The following is a 23,065-nucleotide window of genomic DNA, read 5'->3' as shown; positions in this document are numbered from 1 at the left end:
GGCGGGGCCTGGGGTGAGGGGGTGTGGTTACAATTATCAATGTTATTTACAAGATTAATAAAGTAATGGTTATACTTAATGAAGCTTATTGTAATGGTGATTCCTCATCATTGAACCTTGTTGTATTGTTGGTGGGTAGTTGTTGATGTTTTTGTGGTAAACACAAAGTTATTGATATCTATAATTAGACCATCCAATAATAAACATGGCCGTTAAACATAGCCTATCACTACTGATAGACACTCTATACTTTTGCTGGTTTCATTAAAATGAATTTTTCATTTAAATGTCTTTTAATGAATGGTCTCAGCTGATTCCTTTTATCATAATTGAATGTATTATAATGGAATCATTCCTCACATTAATCTCTAGGCCCAGTGTTACTAGTTCATAATACATATACACGTGCCATTCTCCCTTGATAATGTATTTTAAATTATTGATTAATTATTAATTATAAACAGCCTGTTATTGATATGCACGAGCGCTCACACATTCATTTACTAAACATTACTTTTCTAATTAAAGCCCAGTAATAATAATGACACCTGCTGGACTATGTATTTTATACTCTTCTTTTTTTTCTAATTAAAGCCCGGAGATTATTCCATATCGATGAAGGCCCCCGATCGAACTAAGCACTTTAACATTAAGCTACTTCCTGACGGGCGGTTAGGGATAGGACAGAGGAAGTTTGATTCAATGGACGAGCTGATAGAGCACTATAAGATGGCCCCCATCTACACCAACAATGAATCAAAGATGTACCTGACAACGGGACTATCAAGAATATCATGATGTGACCTCATTCTATTATTATGTTGTAAACACACTTACCTTGTTTAATGTCCCCTCTCTCTCTCTCTTTCTTTCTCTCTTGGACATTGAATTCTCTTTCCAATGATTAGACGCAGTCTAATTATTATTTAATTATTAGTTAATCAGGTTGTGTTAATATCAACTGGTTATTTGTTATGATCAACTTTTCCACTCACATTTTGTTTGCTAGTGATGTGATTATTATTATTATTATTATTATTATTATTATTATTATTATTATTATTATTATTATTATTATTATTATTATTATTATTATTATTATTATTATTATTATTATTATTATGAGTATTATTTTTATTTTATGTGTTTTAGTTGATACAATAGTCAATAATTGTTAGTAAATATTGAAAACAAAAGACGCATACAGTACATGGTGTACATACAGTACATACATGGTATGACTGTCTGTTTATTTGAGTGTTATTCGTGAGTTTATTTCTAGTTTGCTACTGATGATTTTACGTAGCCAAACCTCACGAAACGGAGTAGAAGGTCTATTGAGTTAAGAAAATAATAATAATAATAATAATAATACATGTACATGTAGTCCAGCCTGTCTGGAGGTGTGTGTGTACCGTATTTCCTCGTGGAAACGCCTACTCCCTATAAACGCCCATGCCTGTATAAACGCCTAGAGACAGCACATAACTTTGACAATAAACGCCCATGCTTGTTTAGACGCCCATTCTTGATTAAAAGCCTATACCACACCCACCTGCCCCATCCACGTGGTACGTGTACCTTACGTAGTTTAGTAGTTTACATTCTACAATGGCAGCTGCAGCTGAGAAGGCTAAAGAAACTCAGAAGTTTTGATGTCAGTTTTAAACTACGCGTTGTGTCTATTGAAACATGGTGGTAAGGATTATTTTTGGGTTATAAACGCCCACCTCGTATAAACGCCTACTTCATTTAAACGCCTAGCAAACAGGTCTCTATAAGAAATAAACGCCTAGGCGTTTCCACGAGGAAATACGGTATAAGTAATGTAATACCTTAGGACTGAGATATCTGCTTGAGGTGAAGCTGAGGGCAGATATCAAGGGACTCAGGTATTACATTACTGATACTCACCTCCAGACACACACACAGAGGTTACTATTATGGTCTATGGTGATGATGTATATAATTCTGTTCTCATATTGTACCTTAACACGACTCGCTGACTCTCCACCACATAAAACACTGTAGTACTAGTCTCTGTCCCCTCTCCCTCTACAATGAAGAAGAAGAACACTGAAGCTGTAGCTCTAGGAGCTGGTTTCCTTCTTGATGGCTGACTGAACATCACGCTGAAGGAGTGGATGGCTCTACCTCCAACCGACCTAACTCCAGTGTATGAGGTGTGGTGCAACCAACTACCGTCAAGATCCCAACTCTATCAATAATAATAATAATAATAATAATAATGATAATAATAATAATAATAATAATAATAATAATAATAATGATAACAATGATATGATAAATGCATTACGTAAATGTAGAATTCTCTCCTTTTAATTTTGACAAAATTTAACATTATGATAAAAGTACGGGGACTTTGGCCAAACTGTTGGGTAACTTTAAAAATTTATAAAGAATCTAAATTTTACTGAAATGTTAACACACAGCATAAGTACATTTATATACATGATAAAATGTAATGAATTCTCCAGTTTTTACTTTAATGAGTTCTTCAATGGTCTCCATACACTCCTCTGGGTTTATCTCCGGCCCTGTTGGTATACTAATGGTCTCTAAAGGTACTTCACTGGATATCTCTTGAATACAACCAGCGATGAGGGACTGGACCAGCTCCCTAACCTCACCTTCATAATCAGGAGCAGAACTGGTCGCCATCTTGTTTGGCAGTTTCCTAGGCAACCAAACCACACCCCACCCAATTATTAATGAGTGGGTGGAGCCTCACTGAAGGTGTGGCTGTACATGTACATGTACTAGTGCTGGTGTAGTTAGTGTAGTATGTAGTGAGTGTGTGTGGTGTGTGTTTGTAGATAATGACGTCACAGTTTAACCACACAGTCACTTCTCTCCCTCACCTCCTCCACTCTCCTCCATTACTCCATTAGACTCCAGTACCCTCTCCTTCCAGTGGTCAGTAGTTGAAGGTGATGGCTGATATTAAAGATATTCATCAGTACCCAGTCTCCAGTGGCTCTGGTTAGTGTATTGTTACTGGTACTGATACTGGTAGTGTATGCTGTCTATTGGTAGGTATCAGTGATGAAGGGAATCAGCTCTCCAAGCACAACATTGTGTGTCTACCAACATCACGTGAGCATCTGTAGTCAAGTTCCAGTTTATTATTATTATTATTATTATTATTATTATTATTATTATTATTATTATTATTATTATTACTGTATAGTGCTTTATTTTTGAGGAGTGATTCTTGCACATTACCATTTTTTGCTTAATATTCAATTTCCGTTAAATGGACGACACTGACATTGAGTACCTGTGAAACTTTTGCTCCAAAAATGAAGCACTATACTGTACTGTAATTATTATTATTAATTAATGTTCAATTATTAGAAGTGTCTAAAACTGATGAATTAACTTCTCATTCTCTCTCTCCTTATTACAAACCACTGGTCGTTAGCCCCTCCCCCTCCAGTGACCACGCCCCCTCAATCAATACCTCATTAGCTGGTCCTGTTCATTTATTTAATGAGGCCACACCCACTAATCCTCCGTTACTATTGGGAGGGAATGAACCCACTCCCACCTCATCAAACCAGTCCTTTATAAAGGGAGCAACCAGTAGCCCCGCCCCTCCTATCAATAGCCCCGCCCCTCCTGTTACTACCAGTATTGGACCTGGTGTTTCTTTGGCGGTTCAGTTGTGTCCAGTCGGTCCTAAGGAGAGATGTACCCCATCCCAGGCTCAGGCTATGGGCCAGCAGGTCCTGTCTCTGATGGTGTCCCATGATAACGACAAGCAATCACTTCCTTGTAAGCTACTGCACATTTACACACCTTTGTATTGTTATTATTATTATTATACTGTATAGCGGGGGAATTATGGAGGGAATTAAATTTGACAAATTTGGTGTTTCAATAGCCATTTGCCAAAATTAAATCCACCATTTTGAGCCATTATGCGCATGCTCAATGGCACTTGGCCACTAATTCACCAATCGCCAAAATTTAGCAATTAACCAAATTATATTCCTTCTCAAATTTCCCACTATGCAGTACAGTAGGCTGGTAATTTAGAAGAGGAACTTTTTAGTGATTTTGGCTATTTTGTTAAAATAAAACCTGGCCACAATTTCATACCATCATTTTAATGGTAGAATTTGTCAAATTAAAACCAGCCAATCAATAATATTTTACCAAATTTGTTCCAGACCTCTGAAATTACCAGCTATTATTATTAAATACCTCCTCTTTCTTTAGTTGAGTTGCAGAACACGTTTGATGTGTTCCACCGATGTCTTGCTGTTGCTTACGGAACCTTCTTCATCAACCTCTACACTAAGGCCAATGCTCCATGCCTCTTGTGTCATGGCTGCAAGTCACTCTATCCTCCTGGCCAGTATATCCATCACTCCTGCCCTGCCCTCCCTCCTAATATTGTACCTTGTCGCTCTCGAATGTGGAGACGCTGTTTAGTACCTCTGGTATCGCAGGTTAGTATAATAATAATAATAATAATAAATTTTTTTTGAAATTGGGCCAAAATCTTGAGCCAAATTTTTCCAAAATTAAAAATTAGAGAAATCTCAATTTTTATTACATTTTCTGATGTATATACATGTTTTTATGTTGCGTAGGAAGTTTAAACTGATTCTGATTAAAATTGGATTTTGTATGAATTTTTTAAGTTGCTCCAAAATCAGAAAAAAGTCCTTGTACAGGGATTTTGGCCAAATTTCATTAAAAATGAAAGGTAGACAACTCTCCATTTTTTTACATTGGCAGGACATTGATAAAAAGCAGCAAAAGGAAAGATGGAAGTTTGTCATTGAGAAGTTCTCTCATACCAATATGGGCGTGGTCAGGAGAAACCGCGCCCCCATAGATGCTGAGCCGAATATCCTAGACATGCCGGAATGCAAGAGAGGGAGGTTCCTGAAATCACCTGCCGATAATGAGGGGTGTGGCCATTATGGTACTAATAATAGCTGTGACATCATTGAAAATAGTATTGAGGATGTTACTAATAATAGTATCAGTGTTACTATTAATAGTAACAGTGTTACTAATAATAGTGATGATGTCGTCAGTGATGGTAAAAGTGGCTCCCCTCAGTTTATTAATAATGAATTCTTAATTAATCAGGTAATTGGAGGATATTTTAGTAATAAAATTCACAGCCAAATCAATCAAATATAAATCTTCAAATTAATTTATTTTTAAAATTATTTCCTGCATAATTTAATGGTTAATCGTACTTAATTTTATTTCCTTATAAGGCTGAGGATTGTGAAGGATCAGGAGAAGATTCCAGCGAAGTAAATAAATAAATATTTTATTAACTTTATTAATTAATATTTTAGTTGCAGGACCACCCCACACACAGAGCAGTAGGTATGTGTTGATTAATTAATTAATTTATTATTATTATTATTATTATTATTATTATTATTATTATTATTATTAATAGAGGTTGTTGAGGAGTTGGTTGGTGAGATCAAGAGGTTGGATAATCAATTGCAAGTGACAAGAAATGAACTAAAAGAGACTCAGAAACAATTGAACATAATCACTAAATCAAGTGAGTATGAAATTGAAGAAGTCTCTCCTTTTCAATTTTGATGAAATTTTGACCAAAGACTCTAAATTTATTTGTCCTTATGCTGTGTAGCAAGTTTGAGCTGATTCCGACATCAATTTTTCAAGTTACGGCCATTTTAAGAAAGCGTCAAAAATCTGAATAATACCCACGGCTATAGCCCATGGTTTTTCCAAAAAATGGCTCCGAAATCACCCCAAATTTTTATTACATTTTTTGATACATATTGATGTACTTATGCTGTGTAGAAAGTTTGAACTGATTCCGACATCAATTTTCCAAGTTACGGCCATTTTAAGAAAACATCAAAAATCTGAAAGTACCCAAGGCTATAGCCCATGGTTTTTCCCAAAAAATGGCTCCGATATCACCCCAAATTTTTATTACATTTTTTGATACATATTGATGTACTTATGCTCTGTAGAAAGTTTGAGCTGATTCCGACATCAATTTTTAAAGTTACGGCCATTTTAAGAATATCTTGGTACAACAAGTGACACTCTATCAGTTTATATAGACTATACTGTACTGTATTGTACTTGATTTACTTTTCTCCTAATAAGGTAATTTGTCTGACCAGTTAATCCAGTCATTATCAGCTCAGGATGCTCTGACTGCTGAGAGAGACAGAGCCATTGAAAGAGCTAGAGCTGCAGAGAGAAGAGTAGCAGCTCTTGAGAGACATATATACAGTATACAGAAACTGCAAGGTATGACTGAGACTGAATTATGTAATGATATGAACTGTGTACTTATCTCTAGATGAGGTATTGTCATAACATCAGAAAGAAGGATTGTATTATTATTATTAATCATTAATTATTATTATTATTGATTTTAAAAGATGATTTCGGAAAATCAAATAATAACTATGGTACATAATACTGGAGGAATGAATCAAGTGAAATGTGAATGAGAATGAGGAGAGAGAGAGAGAGAGAGAGAGAGATGTTGGGTTAGTGAAGGGTAGTATCAGTGATCACTAGCAGGTGCTGTCTACAGTGAATTCCGGTACTTTAAAGATGTATCTAGCAATTCCTTCAGTATCCTGTAGGTCGAACCGCTGGAGGGTATGGAATAGGTAATAGTCAGGGATATGCTTCTTATCTGCTGGGGTGGGTAGTATTATCAGGAAGTTCTTTAGTTCTAGGCTTTGCTGGACAAGAGAATGAACCAACTGCTTCAATGCAAAGACTACTGGTACATCTGAGACAGAATGACCGTTCCACTCATCATTAAACTCCTCATTGATGAGTATCAGTACTATGGAGTCTCTCTTAAACACAGACTGGAGCCAGTCGGCTGGGGTCACTCGCAACGACCGACAGTAAACCTCTAGACTAGCTCCATGAGGTACCAGCTCATTCAAGTAAGCATGATAAGCTTCTTTATCATCAGACACTGTGTCATGGGGGATGATACTGATGACACTAGTACTGGCTGAATGACTGGTGGGTGAGTGATGGAAGTATTTCATCATGGTATTGTTAATGGTAGCACTGTCGGGTGAGCTTAATGGTGGGGGTAGATCAGAACAGACTGTATCCACACACTTGTTCCTCCTCTTGTGCAGTAGAAACCCAATCACTGCCAGGACTATCAATAGAGCCACTAGGACCAGTGAGACTGGGAGTATTATCAGTATTAACATATTGGTCCTATTGTTAGTAGAGGGGGCACTGCTGGGGGTAGAGGATACTGTACTATTAATGGAGACCGTGTTACTATTAATAGGCATTGTGTTACTATTAACAGACATTGTGGTACTATTAATAGACATCATGTTACTATTAATAGAAGTTGCTGGTGGTTGGTTATCGGTTGTAGGAGGTGATGGTGTGAGCGTGTATGGAGGAGTTGGTTTCATAATTGAGGAATGACTCGTACTCATGATTGTGGTGTAGTTTGAGCCTATAATAGTAACAAAAAAATCCGGAAAATGCAATTAGTTTATAAATACTCATTACCATTGATCCTGTACACGAGTGAACTGTTGGAGCAGCCACAGGAGAACTTCTCTAGCCAGATCAGTGTCTCATTATCAGGAGGAACCCCAGACAAGTAGACATGTCTAGTGCCCTGGGGAAAGAAAACAATATCAGGAAATGATCATAATACTGTATATTAGTGTATTCTACAAAGCACTAGCAGCATAAGTGTATAGTTTATGTACACTGGAGTCTGTTGATATGTTTTAGTAAATTTGATGAAAACTTCCTCTAAGATCATACAAGAATGGACTATACTGAAAATGATGGAGCACATGTACATAATAATACTGAGCATGAATACAGTTTATCAGCTAGTGTGTGTGTGTGTAGTTATTGTATTGAAGTATGTTTGTGATTTTAGTACTTGATTTAGTTTATGTAGCATTTTTCTCCCTGAGGAAAGAGTGTGTAAGAAATACTCCTGAGCATTAGATTCAGTTATAGACACTAGGACATGGAGACCATGAGGTGATGAACTATCAGTAATGCTCACATTAAGAAATGGAGGTGAGTCATCAGCTATAAAAGAAGAGGTTGTGCATTAATTAATGATTATATATTTCTGCCAAATTTGACAAAAATGATTAATTTTAAAGCTTTGTCTCCAAAAGCACATCATAACATAAGAAACCCCATAACTATTACATAATGTAACAGCTTACGATTGCATGAATCATCTTCACAGTTCTGACACCCAGTGAAGTACTGCTGAGTACATTTAATAGGAGTATTAACTACTAGCAATGGATACTCTATTCCTAAACCAATCACCTAATGATAATGAATAAAACTTTAACTAATGGTACTACCAACCTTTATGTGATACTGGTGTGGTCCAGGAAAAGACAAAAAAGGCTGATGAAAATAAATATGACTGACAGTCTAAAAAAACATAATAATCATTATTATATTATTATTGATTTTTTACATTATTGAATGGTCCAAATATCCATGACTGCTGTGTTGAAATACTAGCACAAGTTAAATTGGTAACAGTATCTCTTCTATCCAGTACAACCTGATACTCCATTAGACTACAGTTCACTAGTATTAGTAGTAATAATGATAATCAAATTAAAGGACAAATAATACAAATACCATTAGCTGGAGGAGTCTCCCACCTCACTATTAGTGTCCAATGTATACTTCCAGAATCATGCAGTAACTGATACTTCAATGGTGGGGGGCTCCAACAAGTACTGCTCGGACACATAGAGGCTGAAGGAATGCGTGCTGGATCAAAAAGAGCTATAAGAATTAATGTAATGATAAAATAATGAATCAATGGATCATTCATTTACCAAGATTGTACACTGATTGAGTTAATGATACCACAGGATTGGACTGGAGGGAAAGAAAGAGAGAGAGAGAGGTTCATAAACATACTATCAATCATTATTCTCATTCTTTCATTGAACAATAACAAAAGGTTCCCAAGCATTGGAGCACCTGGTCTGACAGACAGAAAGAAGACCTGATGTTAGCCTGTGGTTTATTAAAGGTTCTTTACTGTGGGTTAGGTCCCTCCTTTGTAACTTCCCTTCCCAACCACTTAAACCCGCCTACACACATCCACCAGTAAACACACAGTCCTCTAAGCACTGCATGAGACTACTACTGGTCACAGGCCCATTGCTTGATAATGGAGAGAATAAACTTAACTGCACCACAACTTATGCATGTACATAAATCAAGTGAAGGCTGACGCACTACAGAGAACCATTTTAAAAGTTCTCCTTAATCATTATACTGGTGAAAGAATGATGGACACAAGCTCAAAGATATCAAGTACTCCAGTCATTGCAAGGAATGTAAAACTAATTGCTTCACACATCAATAGATGCCATATTAACTAATGGGACACACTAAAGATCCATTAAGGATACCATACAGCTTGAGCTGTGCCTCTACTCACATCAAGCCATTCCTATGCGGCATATCTCGTATCTATGGCCCGAGCTTACCTCGCATACTATAGTCCTGTGCTGTCTGCAGCTAGCAGCTTCATCTCTCGATACAAGAGTACCAGGACTGACCGATATATCAGTATAACCGCTGGTGGATAGTTGAAGAAGACAGAAGAACAGAAAGAGAGAGTTGTGGTTCATTCCTCTCTTCAGTAAAGCTGATTCCAAGAGAACAAGTACTGGCCTGGTGCAAGATTTAATTAACTAGCTCAGTGGTTAATTAAAATATGAGAGGGAAATACCAGCCATGTATATATACATGTACTTATGCTACTGCAGCAGTAGAGAGAGACTAATTAAAGGACACAGTGTACACTAGACATCCTTCCTGTCACTGTCTGCATCCATCTCTGCTGATTTTACAGAATTCCAAGAAGAGGGACATTGTTTATAATAATAATAATAAAAGATTGCTCCCAAATAAATACACTGCCACTTGAGAAATACACACACTCACAATGAAACACAGTACAGTACAGTACATGTGTATAGTATACGTACAATAGACAGATACATGGAAACACAGAACATACAGTATATATACATGTGAATACAGTATAAGATGATGATCAGAGTCTGTGCTGTTGATTAGTAGTCAGTAGTTGTATAGCTTCATGTATTTGACCATTTCCTCTAATGAGAGCAGCTCTTGACTCATCAGACCTGAACCCCATACCAACCAACAGTCTAACTTGATCTTCAGTTGGAGCATAGCCACCTCCAGCACCACCTGGTCTGGACTGCTGCTCCTACATAAATATAATAATAATAATAATGGCTACATGGTGTCCATTACTAGTCTTCTCTGTTGCAGTGTCATCATGATCCCTTCAAGGAGGTCCACTTGCTGTTGTCTTTGTACTGATATTGTTGCCCCTGACAACAGCTCGGGGTGTTTCTCTACAACTAGCCTCTCGAATAAAGAGACAAGGGGAGAGAGAAGGAGAGAAGGGAAGGGAAGAGAACCAATGAAGAAGGACAGAGTCCCTCCTAATAGGCCAGAGGAGACAGTGGGCCATGAACCTGGGACATTAACTATTAACTGAGAAAGAGAGGGGAGAGAGGGAGAGGGAGGGAGGGAGAGAGAGAGAGAGGGGGGGAGAGCGAGGTAGACTATTGGTTGATGTTTAAAGTACATACCCCGGCTAAGAAGAGGAGTATGAGTGAATGAGATGAGATGTGTATCAAATGAAAGTGAATGAGACTATTTCCTCTAACACTGAGAATAAACAGACTAACTAATGATCCAACTACTCTACAGGAAAGAGAGAGAGAGAGAGAGAGGGAAGGATAAAGGTATAGATGAACATGTCAGAGAGATGACTAATAACAAACAGGCTAGAGTTGAAACAGGTACTGGTAGTAGGGTATGACTCAGTGTTTATGTCTGTCATGAGCAGGTATGGAAGGCTACATGAACCTCAAACAAACACATACAAAATGTATTGTACAAAATGAAAGTATTTGAATATTTTCCCAAGATTACTTTATGAATATTGAACAAACCTATACCTTCACATCACATGTACAGTAACATGACACAACATGTTCATGTTGCGTCATGAGGGACATTTTGGAGCCGTCATAGACCAAAGGGACATTTACTAGTACATAACTCAGTAATGATGAAAGTGTCATGACTCACAGTAACATGAGGTTGAATAAAGGAATGACTGATGGTAGCAGTTTAATTAATGAATAGATTAATAATGAATATACAACTGATGATAATACCGTCCGCTAGAGGAAGGAAAGGGTACCAGTAATGATGATGATGATGTTGATTAATTTCTTTACCATAAACTTGACTGATCCTAAGTGGCGTTCTAGTGGGCGTGTCCAATACATTAAGACCACACCCACCATCCATGTACCCAATGAAGGAAATGAACAACAAGAAAGAGCAAATAAAAACTAACAACAACAACAATAATAATAATAACAATTATATGATTACTTTATCAGTGTAGTTAGCTACATTAGTGGTTGGTACAATAGTGAATAGAGAGGTCACAGTGGCTAGTATTACGATACACTTAGTGACTGGGGAACCATCTAATGAATGAAAGATAAGAACTCATTCCCTCTCCCTCTCTCTCTTTCTTACAAAAACTAACATCTCTGTTGAATAGAAGAGGCATAGCTTTAAGGATTTCCGGATAGTCTTCTTCCGGATATCTATTTTCTTCTTTGAAAGTTGATTCCGTGTTACTATCCGTATACTTCAAAGGTCAATCCGTATCCTACCTTTGAATTCCGTATTCTAGTGACACGTTTTACGTTTATGCCGTTTAAATAATTGGTGGTAGTTAGGGTAGAATGTCCAGCTCCATGATAAGGTTCCTTCTCCTCCTCCCCCTCCTCTCAGCCAGCGGGTTCTATCTCCCTGGACTAGCTCCAACTAATTTCTGTCCTGAAGATGCCCTAAAGGAGGAGCCCCCTCCATCCTGTCAGGTAAAGGAGACATTTTAAAATGTCCATCACTCTTCCCTCCCCCTCCTCTAGGCTCAGGTCTTTGTTCATGTCAATAGATTATACTCTGTTGAGAATATAGTACCTTACGAACATAACAGGTAAGGATGGGCTTTAATTAGAATCATTAAGTTGTAGTGCTGGGTATTTTTGGCAATTGCTATAACTTGAAAAATTAAATTTGGAATCAGCTCAAACTTGCTACACAGCATAAGGACATCAATATGTATCAGAAAATGTAATAAAAATTTGGGGTGATTTCAGAGCCATTTTTTGGAAAAAACCATGGGCTATAGCCTTGGGTATTTTTCAGGATTTTGACGTTTTCTTAAAATGGCTGTAACTTGAAAAATTAAAGTCAGAATCAGCTCAAACTTGCTACACAGCATAAGGACATCAATATGTATCAGAAAATTTAATAAAAATTTGGGATGACTTTGGAGCCATTTTTTGGAAAAAACCATGGACTATAGCCTTGGGTACTTTTCAGAATTTTGGTGTTTTCTTGAAATGCCCCGCCCCTCCTTAAAGATGTACAGGTGGCAGTACTACGTACATTCCTGGACTGACTCCAAGCATTACATCACTATCACTAATTAATAATTAGTGAGGTACTTTTTATTTGTTACCTGATACTGTTCAAACTACATGTACCTGTCATTGTATTGCTAGCCACAATGTCAATAGTACATGCTACAATGTACATGTACTTGTATTGTATTGTATTGTATTGTATTGTATTGTACTGTACTGTACTGTACTCTACTGTACTGTATTATATTATATTGTATTATATTGTATTGTATTTGTTTCTATTTTCTGTAGTTTTGATTTCTGTGATGTTCCTACAGAATGGGCTGATAAAGATCCTCCAGAGAACCTTGGACAGGTCGTGTTTGGTGAGAGACTGAGAGCGTCTCCTTACAAGATAATGTACAGGAGGAACGTGACCAATCAGAACCTTTGCAAGAAGACCTACTCCCTCAAGACTAAGAAGGACCGTAAGATTGTTCATTTTTTGCGTGAGAGGATCATAGAGGGCTACATGCACTCGTGGGTCATTGATAATATGCCAGTGACCTGGTGCTACCACATGGCCACTACTGATAAGCAGTACTGTACCACAAGATTCCCTGTCGGCTGTCACGTCAGTAAAGACGGGACCAGACAAGACGCATGTTACATATCAGTAAGGAACCAGCTATTGTAACTACTAGTCTGTTACTAGTACTGTATTTAATATAATTATTAATTCATGTATTTATATTATTATTTTCTTGGTTAGCCTCAGCTCAAAGCCCCCGGCAGTACCTATATATTCAATCATGTACAGTTCCTTATATGGTATCATTCCGGCACTAATAATGATGGTCATATTGTGAAGACGTCAGTAGCTCTGGCCTCCTGTGAGTCCCCTCCTTGTACTGCTGCCTCTAAACCAGTCAAACTGAAGAAGAAAGGAGACATCAATATACAATACTCATACTCTGTGGTCTTCATGGTGAGCGATCAGTGTTAATATATCAGTGATAATGTATCAGTGATAATGTATCAGTGTTAATGTATCAGTGTTAATGTATCAGTGTTAATGTATCAGTGTTAATGTATCAGTGTTAATGTATCTGTGTTAATATATCAGTGTTAATGTATCAGTGTTAATATATCAGTGTTAATGTATCAGTGTTAATATATCAGTGTTAATGTATCAGTGTTAATGTATCAGTGTTAATGTATCAGTGTTAATGTATCAGTGTTAATATATCAGTGTTAATGTATCAGTGTTAATGTTAATGTATCATTATTATTTAGCAAAACAATGCTATCCGGTGGGCCTCAAGGTGGGACTATGTTCTTGATAATGTGACCACTAGCAGTGTCCAATGGTTCTCTCTCATCAACTCAGTACTAATCACTATATTCCTCTCAGCAATGGTTGGGATGATACTCATCAGGTCATTGTACAGGGACCTGGCCAGATATAATAAATCCGATAATATGGTGAGCCTAATATACACACTGTACATGTACAGTATAGCCTCTTTTAATGGACACTCTCTATAGCGTACACCTCCATTTAACGGACAGCACCTAGTGTACCAATTACATTCCTTACTGTATAAAATAACCCCCACATAAAGGACACCTCTGTATAACAGAGACACAGTGTCCATTATATAGAGGCTAGTCTGTACATGTATTAATGTATTAATGTATTATATTAATGTATTAATGTATTAATGATGGTGTTCATGTGTTTCCAATAGGAGGACATGCAGGAGGATTTTGGTTGGAAGTTGGTTCATGGAGACGTGTTCCGTCCTCCCACTCATCCAATGATCCTGTCAGTGTTCCTGGGGGTGGGGTCTCAGTTCATGTGTATGGCCATCATTACACTAGGTACATGTACATGTATATACATGTAATACACGTGTACATGTGATATTACATGTAATACAATCTTTAATCGAACCTCATGTAATGAATGTAGTATATGATTCAGTATATAAGTTGGTGTCATTGTGTTCTTGTCTTGTATTCTTATAGTGTTTGCTTGTCTTGGGTTTCTATCACCTCCTAATCGAGGAGCATTCATGACAGCTGTACTGGTAAGTGGGTGTGGCTGATTATTAATTATATTATTATTATTATTATTATTATTATTATTATTAATAGATATTGTTTGTATTCTTTGGAGCTGTTGCTGGCTATGTATCAGCACGACTATACAAATGTAAGTTACTGTACCTGTAAGTGTACTCCATGCATATTGATCTGATTTAATCATATTCATTTTATATTGCTGGTTATTCTCTCCTCTCTACAGTCATGGGTGGGTTGCGATGGAAGACCAATGTCCTGATGAGTGCCCTCCTTGTCCCTGGTGTCGTCTTTGCTATATTCTTTGTGTTGAACCTCTTCCTTTGGGGAGCTAAGTCCAGTGCTGCTATTCCTTTCACTACACTACTGGCACTCCTCTGCCTCTGGTTTGGTATATCACTACCACTCACATTCATTGGGTCATTCCTCGGGTTTAGGAGAGTTGTAAGTTATGAAATAATTATGTTTAATCAATTCATGTACATGTACTGATGTTGTGTAGAAAGTTTGAGCTATTTCCGATCAATCTTATGATTTTTTAAAGTTGCTCTAAAATCTGACAGAAGTCCCTGTACTATAGTGCATGATCTTGAACCAAATTTTGCCACGATTTCCAGTAATGAAAAGTTGAGTTTTCTCCATTTTTTCACATTTCCTGATGTACATGCTCACACTATTAATTATTATTATTAATTTATTATTTTATTTCCATAGCCTGCTAGTCCTCCAGTGAAGACCAATCAGATCCCTAGAGAGATCCCAATCCAGAACTGGCTGTCCCACCCTCTCCCCAGCTCACTGATGGGAGGGATACTACCCTTTGGCTGTATATTCATCCAGTTATTCTACATCATCAACAGCCTCTGGTAAATACATTATGCATTCATGCATTACCTCAACCCTCCCCCTCATTATATGAAGGACTGGTCAGATGTATTACATGTTTGGTTTTGTCTCTCTGGCTTACCTCATACTCCTAGTGGTCTGTGCTGAGACCAGTATCTTATTGTGTTACTTTCACCTTTGTACTGAGGACTATCGCTGGTGGTGGAGGTCTTTCTTTTCTACTGGGACTACTTCTTTTTATTTCCTATTGTTCAGTGTCCATTATTTCTTCAAGGCTCAGATCACAGGATCATTGAGTATGCTTCTCTTCTTTGGCTACACTTCAATCATCGTCTTTTTGTTCTTCATATTTACTGGTACGTGGCTCTCTCACACCTTCAAACTATATATAGTACATGCACTGTACACATTCTGTAATAAAATACTTGTATTTATTTTATTAACTAGGTACGATTGGTTTCACTGCTTGTTTCTGGTTTGTATGGAAGATATACACAATAGTGAAGATTGATTGATTGAACCAGCTCATGTTACTATACATTAATGATTGCTGTACTCACATACACTAACTATAGGTCGTTGGGTTTTGAATAAAAAATTAATAATTATTATTATTACTGTGAAAGTCTCCTGCTTGAGTATGTTTTATTATAAAAAATTAATGAAAATAATTGCCGGATTAATTGTTGAGTTCTTCCAGTGAAAGGTCCTGTGTCCATTGAAATAATTCCATTATTTCTACATCATCTTCCTCCTCCAGTAATGTATCATCATCTTCAACCTGTGGGTGGCCACCAATTAACATACAATGTACACATATACATGCTTGGTACATGTACATGTACTTTAGGCATTCAGGATAATAAAAGTGGATAATGTACTTGTTCCTTTGTTGGTGTGTGTCCATTGGTGAAGGATTGTCTCATTTTGTTAACCCTCTTCATAGCTAGTCTTGATCCCCTGGCTCTCTCCAAACTACTGGCACTAGTTGGAGTGGTCGTCTGTCTCCTGCTACTAAATAATAATCATGATAATAATAATCTTTACTGGAGAAACCCACTACAGTACAGGTAGTGCTCTTACACTGATTCACTCCTCACTGGTGTTGATAGGTATGATGATGAACTGGTGGACAGTGGTTCAGTGCTTGAAGCGCTCACTGGTCTATCAGCTACACTCCAGTACTTAGTGTGGACTGAGGATAGCTCCACTCTCGGTAAGTCTGTGTCCAATAAAATTAATGTATAATAGTACAGTATCATTAGTGATAATAATTCATTCACTTTCCAGTTCCAGTCTCCTCCAGTAATTCTCCTTTCCTCCATGGACTGCTGGGGTCTCATCAAGGTTAGCAGCATACTGTAGAGGGATGATGTAATGTGATGTAATGTGATGTCATATGATGATGTACTTTCATGTAGTCCTTGACAGTTCCAATATCATGTATGTCAGTGATTGACAGTTGGTGGTGAGTGTAAGTGTCTGATAGAAACTGATTGAAGTAGACACGATTACCCATCAGCTGTCTAGCATCTTCTGCTGCCTATAGGGTAGAGACATTAAGAATATAATCCATTCATTCATTCACTTCATTGGCTGGTTGGTTGGTTGATGGCTTACTTCAGTTGATGGTCTTAGCATGTTCTTTCCACTTATATAACAAACTGATTGTGACTTTGAGAATATCTTAAAAACAATGAATGGAGGCCATCTTGTACCATCCAACCTAAAGCAGAGGCAGTGACCATCAATCATTAATAAAAGGCAGCCCCTGCTTTGGATCAATACCTGAACTTCACTTTAGTGGTCAGTGAAGGATCTTTCAGTAGTGAGCTTTCCCTTGGGCTCAGTTTACGGAGCACCTCATGAGTCAGCGAGTGTTCCTAGAGTTGGAATGAAAGGACTGTTCCTATATTCCGCTCTCTTTCTCTTACTGAGGAGCAAATGGCGTATTTGATTGTCTTGAAAAGTTGCCTGTCTTTATAGCTGAGCCAGGTCCTTTCAATGGTTGCTGCTGCTGACTGTCTGCCATCAATAGATAAACCAAACAATCAGACCAAAAATACTTACTCTCTTGAATCAGCCATCTTGTATGTCTGTTACCATGACAACCATAATAGGTTAAAAATTAAAGTGGGTGTGGCTCAATAATTAATTGATTAATTATTAGGTGTAAACTGGTGTCATAATGCCTGCTGTGTCTCTCTCCTCTCTCTCCCTCTCCTCTTCTCTCTTGGCCTGTTTCGGTTTGGCTGGTTCCTTTGTTCTCAGTCTCTACCTTGCTGATGGAGGGAGATCACGTGATCACCCACTGACAGTCAAGAGAAGGATCACTGCAGTAACCATGGTAACCATTGCCTCCCCTCTCCTCCTCTATGTTCTGGCAGGGTATCCTCCTCTTCCAACTCTCCTCCAACTCCTCGGGATCAAAACAGAGGGTCTCCTCCGCTCAGTTACGATTCCCTTTATACTGATACCACTCCTGTATGCTGGACCGATACTCCAGACCCTCACATCAGAGGGTCTGGTTAACCCTTTAGCTGATGAAAGACCCGATATCATATTACGCAATTATGTGGTGGCTCCGTTAGCAGAAGAGGTAGTCTTTAGGGGTTGTATGGTCCCCCTACTCCTCCCTCACCTCCAGTCCTCCTGGACTATCATCATTGGACCTTTGTTCTTTGGACTGGCTCACATCCATCACCTCATTGGTCGCTACCTTCATGAGGGGGAGCCCCTACTGTTAGGAATAATTAATGCTTTATTTCAAACAACATACACCTCCTTATTTGGAATGTTCAGTTCCTATTTATTCATTAGAACAGGTCACCTGGTCACTCCCGTCTTGTCTCACTCATTGTGTAATGTATTGGGACTACCAAACTTTATTGGTCTACGACAGCACAAGTACAGGTATCTGGTCAGTGTAGCTTATGTTGCTGGACTAGCTGGATTTATTTATTTTCTACCGAAACTAACTAATCCAGTTTACTATAATTGATATTATTATTATTTTTGTATGATGATCAGATGATGTAAATATTTTTTGTAATAAATGAAGTGATTAAATGACTGAGTCAGTTACAGCAGACGATCAATGTCAGTTAATGTATTGGAGGAGGTGATCACTGTCTCTTCTTAATCATTGATTCAGTGATGTCATACTTGTCAATCAAGTCCTGCCATAAATTAACAATAAAAATTAATAATGAATAAATAGAGCTACCTTCCACATCTTCATGTTGATTGAGATGATACCTTGATTGGTGCCTCCTGTAGCCCCACCCCCTCCAATGTTTACTAAACAACAACAAAATAATAATGATAATAATAATAATAATAATAATAATAATAATAATAATAATAATAATAATAATGATAATAATAATAATAATAATAATAATAATAATAATGATAATAATAATAATAATAATAATAATAATAATAATAATGATAATAATAATAAACAATGTCTTACAGTGAATGTAGGGTTCCCCGTTTTCTATAATTAGACCAGCCCGACCCTCCTACAAAAAAGAAACTCAGTACATTTCAGTATAACACAGTATATTTCTCAGTATAACTCAGTATATCTCATACCTTAATGAGAAATGCAAAATGGAATATATTCTCCACAGTGTGTGAGAATGACTCCGGATCAATGATGAACTTGAAGTAATGAATCTTATCAATCCCTTGCTCTTCAAACACTCTCTTGAGTGTGTTTATTAAAATGGACACATCTCTTGTAGTGGTCTCTTCCTTTTCTTCAAACTCTGTCAATTCTTTTGGTCTTTCTGTCGTTACAGATTTTGATGCTCTTTTTGCTTGTCGTGCACTTTTCTGAACGACTGGCACTGGATCAAGAGCTCCGTGACTAATTAATTAATTAATGATTAATGGGTGTGGCTTGTTGCTATAGCAACTCACAGAAATTGTGTAGTAGGAGCAACTTTAAAAGATTTAATGAAAAGTTTTCCCAACACAGTCCAGTCAGGGGGACCACCCAGCCTACCACCCATCAGTGACAACTACACAATAATAATAATAATAATAATAATAATAATAATAATAATAATAATAATAATAATAATAAGAAGAAGAAGAAGAAAATTTTGGCACCTTAGAAAATGGCCATAAATTGAAAAATGAAAGTTGGAATCAGCTCAAACTCATAAGTACATGTACATTAAAAGTAATGGTATTACTGACCAGTTTCTCAGAGTAAACCCGTTGATCAAAATGAATCAGTTCACCTCTTGAACTTTGACTCTGGTGTCTAGCAATCTCTGAAAGCAGTTTGAAGTGCTCAGAATCAATAGCTGCTTCACGTGAAGATACCACTAATAACAACAATCAGTATAATCATAGATAGGTATAATCATACGTTCAGTAACTGCAATCTTTACCTTTATCATACAACTTGTCACCTTCTTCTAATTTCTTTAATAACTCATCAGGAACACTCATCACTTCCCTAGTACCTGCAGGAGGGCTAGTCTAACACGTTAGTATAAGTGTTAATGAACTCTCACGTTGTGTTTCCAGAAGATTCTCTCTTAGTTCATGCCTGAGGTCCCTCCTAAAGGCAGTGTCCCACCTGGTATCAGATCCCTCACCCTCAGACGAACCAGATGCCATTTTGTTAAAATGTGATACTGACAAATACAGTCTGAGCCTTCTTCTTGTAATTAATTTTGTTGCTCCTAACCACGTGGTCACATGCACGTGCCAGATCAGCAGTAGGTGTGTCCTTCAGGTAAAGATGGCTGCTCTGAAGAGGCTCATTCAAGAGTACAAAGGTGACCTCATTATTTAATTCCTTTCTTTTTATTCTCTTCTTTTGTGTAGAACTGACCCTCAACCCACCCGAGGGGATAGTGGCTGGGCCTAAGAGTGACAACAACTTCTTTGAATGGGAGGCACTGATAACGTTAGTATCTTGTGTGTGGTTAATTTAGGGAGGAGTCATTAATAATTGATGTGTATAGTGTATTAATAGTCAAGCTATTAATTTTGAATTGTGTGTGTGGGTGGGAAGGAGAAACAATGATCCGTCAATAAATAAATTAATAATAGAGGATATGCGTGCTAAGTATATTCATTGCAAAATAAATATAGACCTTTCCCACCAATGCAGCATTTAGCAATGAATATCATTAACGAGCCGCCATGTTGTGGGATAGATGTACAGAGATGAATGGGCAAAAAGTGACTTTCCCCATTTTCCTTTTAAATGCAAGCTCTAGTTCACACAGAAATGCTCGTTGCACATTTGTTGTATAATTTTAGTTATCATACTGCAATTTGGTTTTTGCTTTCGCAGTTCTCTTGGAGAAAATAAAGAAATAGTGCTTTTAGCCCATCCATCACTGTACATCTATCCCACGAAATGGCGGCTTGTTAATGATATTCATTGCTAAACGCTGCATTGGTGGGAAAGGTCTATATTCATTGCATACCGTAATAACTTTCAAGAAAAAAAATTAGTTCGTTGGACGTCAGCTTTCCATTGGCAGCAATGGAGAAATGATAGAAAAAGGCTTGGTACTAGGAAACCGCTCTGTATCTCTTGATAGCAATCTTTCAGGTGACTACTAGACCCCATTAGATCCTCAGGATGCTTTCTAAGCTTCCGAAAAAGGCCTCAAGAAGGTAGCAAGGCGAGAAAATGTGTTTTCCCCCATTGAACTCTTAATAAACTTGACATCCAAGATGGTGGCCAATTTACTGTGTGGGTTGGATATACGGTACTAAAAAGCTATGAATATACTTAGCACGCATATCCTCTATAGTCAAGCTATTAATTTTGAATTGTGTGTGTGGGTGAGAAGGACAAACAATAATCTGTCAATAAATAAATAAATAAATTAATAATTATTAAAGTGTTTTTTTTACATTATGTAGAGGTCCTGAGGACAGTCCGTTTGATGGAGGAGTGTTTGCTGCTGAGTTGGTCTTCCCTCAGGACTACCCCCTCAATCCTCCAAAGATGAAATTCATTTCTGAAATATTTCATCCAAACGGTAAGCTCCCACTAACCCCCCCAGCTAGCCACTCCCCCTCCAGTGTATTTAGATGGGCGTGTCTGTATATCAATATTACACACTCCAGGGGATGATCCATTGGGCTATGAAACAGCTGCTGAGAGGTGGAGTCCAGTTCAGTCGATTGAGAAGATATTATTGTCAGTAGTGAGTATGTTAGCAGGTTAGTGGGTGTGGCTAATCATGTAGTATACTGACCTCCTCTCCCTCAGAACCGAATGATGAGAGTGGAGCTAACGTTGATGCATCAGTAAGTCAATCTACTGTATGTACGTGTACATGTATATACATTAAGAATTTTTTAAATGGCTATAACTTGAAAAATTGAAGTCGGAATCAGCTACGCAGCATAAGAGCGTCAATATTTATAAGAAAATGTAGTAAAAATTTGTGATGATTTTGGAGCCATTTTTTTTGGAAAAAACCATGGGCTATAGCCTTGGATACTTTTCAGAATTTTGATGTTTTCTTAAAATGACCGTAACTTGAAAAATTGAAGTCTGAATCAGCTCAATCTTTCTACACAGCATAAGTACATCAATATGTATCAGAAAATATAATAAAAACTTGGGGTGATTTCGGAGCTGTTTGGATGTACCTTTCATGTACTGGAGGGAATAATTGAACAATTAAAGTTGTCAATGAACATAATGTATGTCACTTTTACCAAATATGGTAATAATGTTGAGTTATATGTACCAGTGATGATGTACTTGTAATAAAGGATTGTTTATTGTTTGATTATAATTGTTATTATTTATTTATTTAATTTTGTTTATAAATGCCTTTCTGGTCTCTTAATAGCTATTGGCATTACCTTCTCTGACTCATAAAATAAACAATAATAATACTTTAATAATAATAATAATACTACTACTGATAATAATAAGTGATTCTAATTGTGTTTTAGAAAATGTGGAGGGAGAACAGAGATCAGTTCAATAAGATTGCAGCTGGATTAGTCAAGAAATCTTTAGGGCTGACCTAGTGTATACATTATATCATTGTTATTATTTATTGTTTTTTATTATAAGTTAAAGTATCATCAAGTAATGTTATAACTGATGAATCGTGTTCTCCCTTTAGCAGTACATCACCTTCAAAATGAACAATCTACACAAACAGAAATCAGTTAATCCTTTCCCCTCGCTCCTCCTCCTCTTACCTGGTGTCTCCTAGCAGTCAGCAGTGTCCCCAGTATTGCTTCAAACATTCCATCAGTTTTGTCCATCAAGTGTCCAAAGGTTATACTGTACTTGTTGCTATTAATGTGCCTTCCATTTAACTTGATTTGTTCTACTAACTGAAGAGAAGGTAACGTTAATGGACACTGGCTCATAATGTACTTACTTTTCTCAGTTCTTCTTTGACCCAAACATTAGCCTCATATGATCTAATGGCTGATGACTTCCTCTTATTCTCATCATTATACCCCATTACACTACCACTGGCCTCCCCAGCCCCTCCTGTCTCAGTCTTCAGTGTGAATGGGGTCTGTGTTCTCTTTATTGATGGTTTGGGTGCTTTACGAGGTCCTTGTTTCTTCCTCTTAGTCTCTCC

General features: G+C 37.3%; 10 protein-coding genes across 10 annotated transcripts in view; 5 read left to right on the top strand and 5 right to left on the bottom strand.

Annotated features, from left to right (window-relative positions):
- Nucleotides 1–994, top strand: part of LOC100641856 (cytoplasmic protein NCK2-like) — a 1,756-nt gene extending 762 nt beyond the window's left edge. The window contains exons 2-3 of the mRNA XM_020001963.1: nucleotides 465–532; nucleotides 588–994. Of these exons, the coding sequence (XP_019857522.1) occupies nucleotides 465–532; nucleotides 588–798 (279 nt within the window). The 3' untranslated portion in view covers nucleotides 799–994. The remainder of the gene's footprint in view (nucleotides 1–464; nucleotides 533–587) is intronic.
- Nucleotides 995–1,146: 152 nt separating this feature from the next.
- LOC100641347 (uncharacterized) lies at nucleotides 1,147–2,718 on the bottom strand. Its single transcript, XM_003389677.3, has 3 exons — nucleotides 2,506–2,718; nucleotides 1,989–2,218; nucleotides 1,147–1,334 (listed from the first exon to the last, which is right to left on the bottom strand). Exons 1-3 carry the CDS (start codon nucleotides 2,680–2,682, stop codon nucleotides 1,250–1,252), a joined length of 492 nt encoding a protein of 163 aa, XP_003389725.1. The 5' UTR covers nucleotides 2,683–2,718; the 3' UTR covers nucleotides 1,147–1,249.
- Nucleotides 2,719–2,804: 86 nt separating this feature from the next.
- LOC109585824 (uncharacterized) lies at nucleotides 2,805–6,438 on the top strand. The gene is made up of 10 exons (XM_020001967.1): nucleotides 2,805–3,003; nucleotides 3,058–3,117; nucleotides 3,379–3,798; nucleotides 4,246–4,478; nucleotides 4,771–5,130; nucleotides 5,265–5,303; nucleotides 5,349–5,379; nucleotides 5,456–5,566; nucleotides 6,148–6,294; nucleotides 6,347–6,438. Exons 1-10 carry the CDS (start codon nucleotides 2,955–2,957, stop codon nucleotides 6,361–6,363), a joined length of 1,467 nt encoding a protein of 488 aa, XP_019857526.1. The 5' UTR covers nucleotides 2,805–2,954; the 3' UTR covers nucleotides 6,364–6,438.
- LOC109585823 (uncharacterized) lies at nucleotides 6,433–9,798 on the bottom strand. Its single transcript, XM_020001966.1, has 9 exons — nucleotides 9,540–9,798; nucleotides 8,877–8,919; nucleotides 8,674–8,823; nucleotides 8,504–8,619; nucleotides 8,389–8,457; nucleotides 8,238–8,346; nucleotides 7,940–8,094; nucleotides 7,552–7,663; nucleotides 6,433–7,495 (listed from the first exon to the last, which is right to left on the bottom strand). The coding sequence occupies exons 1-9, from the start codon at nucleotides 9,681–9,683 to the stop codon at nucleotides 6,567–6,569; spliced, it is 1,827 nt and encodes a 608-aa protein (XP_019857525.1). The 5' UTR covers nucleotides 9,684–9,798; the 3' UTR covers nucleotides 6,433–6,566.
- Nucleotides 9,799–9,899: 101 nt separating this feature from the next.
- On the bottom strand, nucleotides 9,900–11,746 carry LOC109585825 (uncharacterized). Its single transcript, XM_020001968.1, has 7 exons — nucleotides 11,650–11,746; nucleotides 11,500–11,597; nucleotides 11,340–11,456; nucleotides 11,188–11,282; nucleotides 10,683–10,797; nucleotides 10,339–10,584; nucleotides 9,900–10,291 (listed from the first exon to the last, which is right to left on the bottom strand). Exons 1-7 carry the CDS (start codon nucleotides 11,681–11,683, stop codon nucleotides 10,112–10,114), a joined length of 885 nt encoding a protein of 294 aa, XP_019857527.1. The 5' UTR covers nucleotides 11,684–11,746; the 3' UTR covers nucleotides 9,900–10,111.
- Nucleotides 11,747–11,806: 60 nt separating this feature from the next.
- Nucleotides 11,807–16,116, top strand: LOC100641730 (transmembrane 9 superfamily member 2-like). The gene is made up of 12 exons (XM_003389680.3): nucleotides 11,807–11,996; nucleotides 12,048–12,115; nucleotides 12,840–13,203; nucleotides 13,300–13,515; nucleotides 13,824–14,012; nucleotides 14,279–14,411; nucleotides 14,559–14,620; nucleotides 14,688–14,745; nucleotides 14,839–15,056; nucleotides 15,327–15,478; nucleotides 15,534–15,814; nucleotides 15,906–16,116. The coding sequence occupies exons 1-12, from the start codon at nucleotides 11,862–11,864 to the stop codon at nucleotides 15,971–15,973; spliced, it is 1,944 nt and encodes a 647-aa protein (XP_003389728.1). The 5' UTR covers nucleotides 11,807–11,861; the 3' UTR covers nucleotides 15,974–16,116.
- On the bottom strand, nucleotides 16,076–17,584 carry LOC100641602 (putative uncharacterized protein CXorf58). Its single transcript, XM_003389679.3, has 9 exons — nucleotides 17,529–17,584; nucleotides 17,393–17,483; nucleotides 17,247–17,341; nucleotides 17,079–17,184; nucleotides 16,870–17,001; nucleotides 16,742–16,817; nucleotides 16,542–16,680; nucleotides 16,340–16,472; nucleotides 16,076–16,239 (listed from the first exon to the last, which is right to left on the bottom strand). The coding sequence occupies exons 1-9, from the start codon at nucleotides 17,543–17,545 to the stop codon at nucleotides 16,138–16,140; spliced, it is 891 nt and encodes a 296-aa protein (XP_003389727.1). The 5' UTR covers nucleotides 17,546–17,584; the 3' UTR covers nucleotides 16,076–16,137.
- A 17-nt stretch (nucleotides 17,585–17,601) lies between these two features.
- Nucleotides 17,602–18,547, top strand: LOC100641475 (CAAX prenyl protease 2-like). The gene has a single exon (XM_003389678.3). The coding sequence runs from the start codon at nucleotides 17,647–17,649 to the stop codon at nucleotides 18,457–18,459; it is 813 nt and encodes a 270-aa protein (XP_003389726.1). The 5' UTR covers nucleotides 17,602–17,646; the 3' UTR covers nucleotides 18,460–18,547.
- On the bottom strand, nucleotides 18,482–20,166 carry LOC100641094 (non-structural maintenance of chromosomes element 4 homolog A-like). The gene is made up of 8 exons (XM_003389675.1): nucleotides 19,994–20,166; nucleotides 19,868–19,942; nucleotides 19,671–19,801; nucleotides 19,389–19,489; nucleotides 19,059–19,335; nucleotides 18,937–18,985; nucleotides 18,685–18,758; nucleotides 18,482–18,637 (listed from the first exon to the last, which is right to left on the bottom strand). Exons 1-8 carry the CDS (start codon nucleotides 20,097–20,099, stop codon nucleotides 18,584–18,586), a joined length of 867 nt encoding a protein of 288 aa, XP_003389723.1. The 5' UTR covers nucleotides 20,100–20,166; the 3' UTR covers nucleotides 18,482–18,583.
- Nucleotides 20,167–20,184: 18 nt separating this feature from the next.
- LOC100640970 (ubiquitin-conjugating enzyme E2 G2-like) lies at nucleotides 20,185–22,570 on the top strand. Its single transcript, XM_003389674.3, has 6 exons — nucleotides 20,185–20,260; nucleotides 20,310–20,391; nucleotides 21,366–21,484; nucleotides 21,528–21,668; nucleotides 21,718–21,755; nucleotides 22,416–22,570. The coding sequence occupies exons 1-6, from the start codon at nucleotides 20,224–20,226 to the stop codon at nucleotides 22,491–22,493; spliced, it is 495 nt and encodes a 164-aa protein (XP_003389722.1). The 5' UTR covers nucleotides 20,185–20,223; the 3' UTR covers nucleotides 22,494–22,570.
- The last annotated feature ends 495 nt before the right edge of the window (nucleotides 22,571–23,065 follow it).

This window comes from Amphimedon queenslandica, unplaced genomic scaffold (assembly GCF_000090795.2).
Source record: "Amphimedon queenslandica unplaced genomic scaffold, v1.1 AMPQUscaffold_13003, whole genome shotgun sequence".
NCBI lineage: Eukaryota > Metazoa > Porifera > Demospongiae > Haplosclerida > Niphatidae > Amphimedon > Amphimedon queenslandica.
This window is presented reverse-complemented; position numbering and strand designations above follow the sequence as displayed.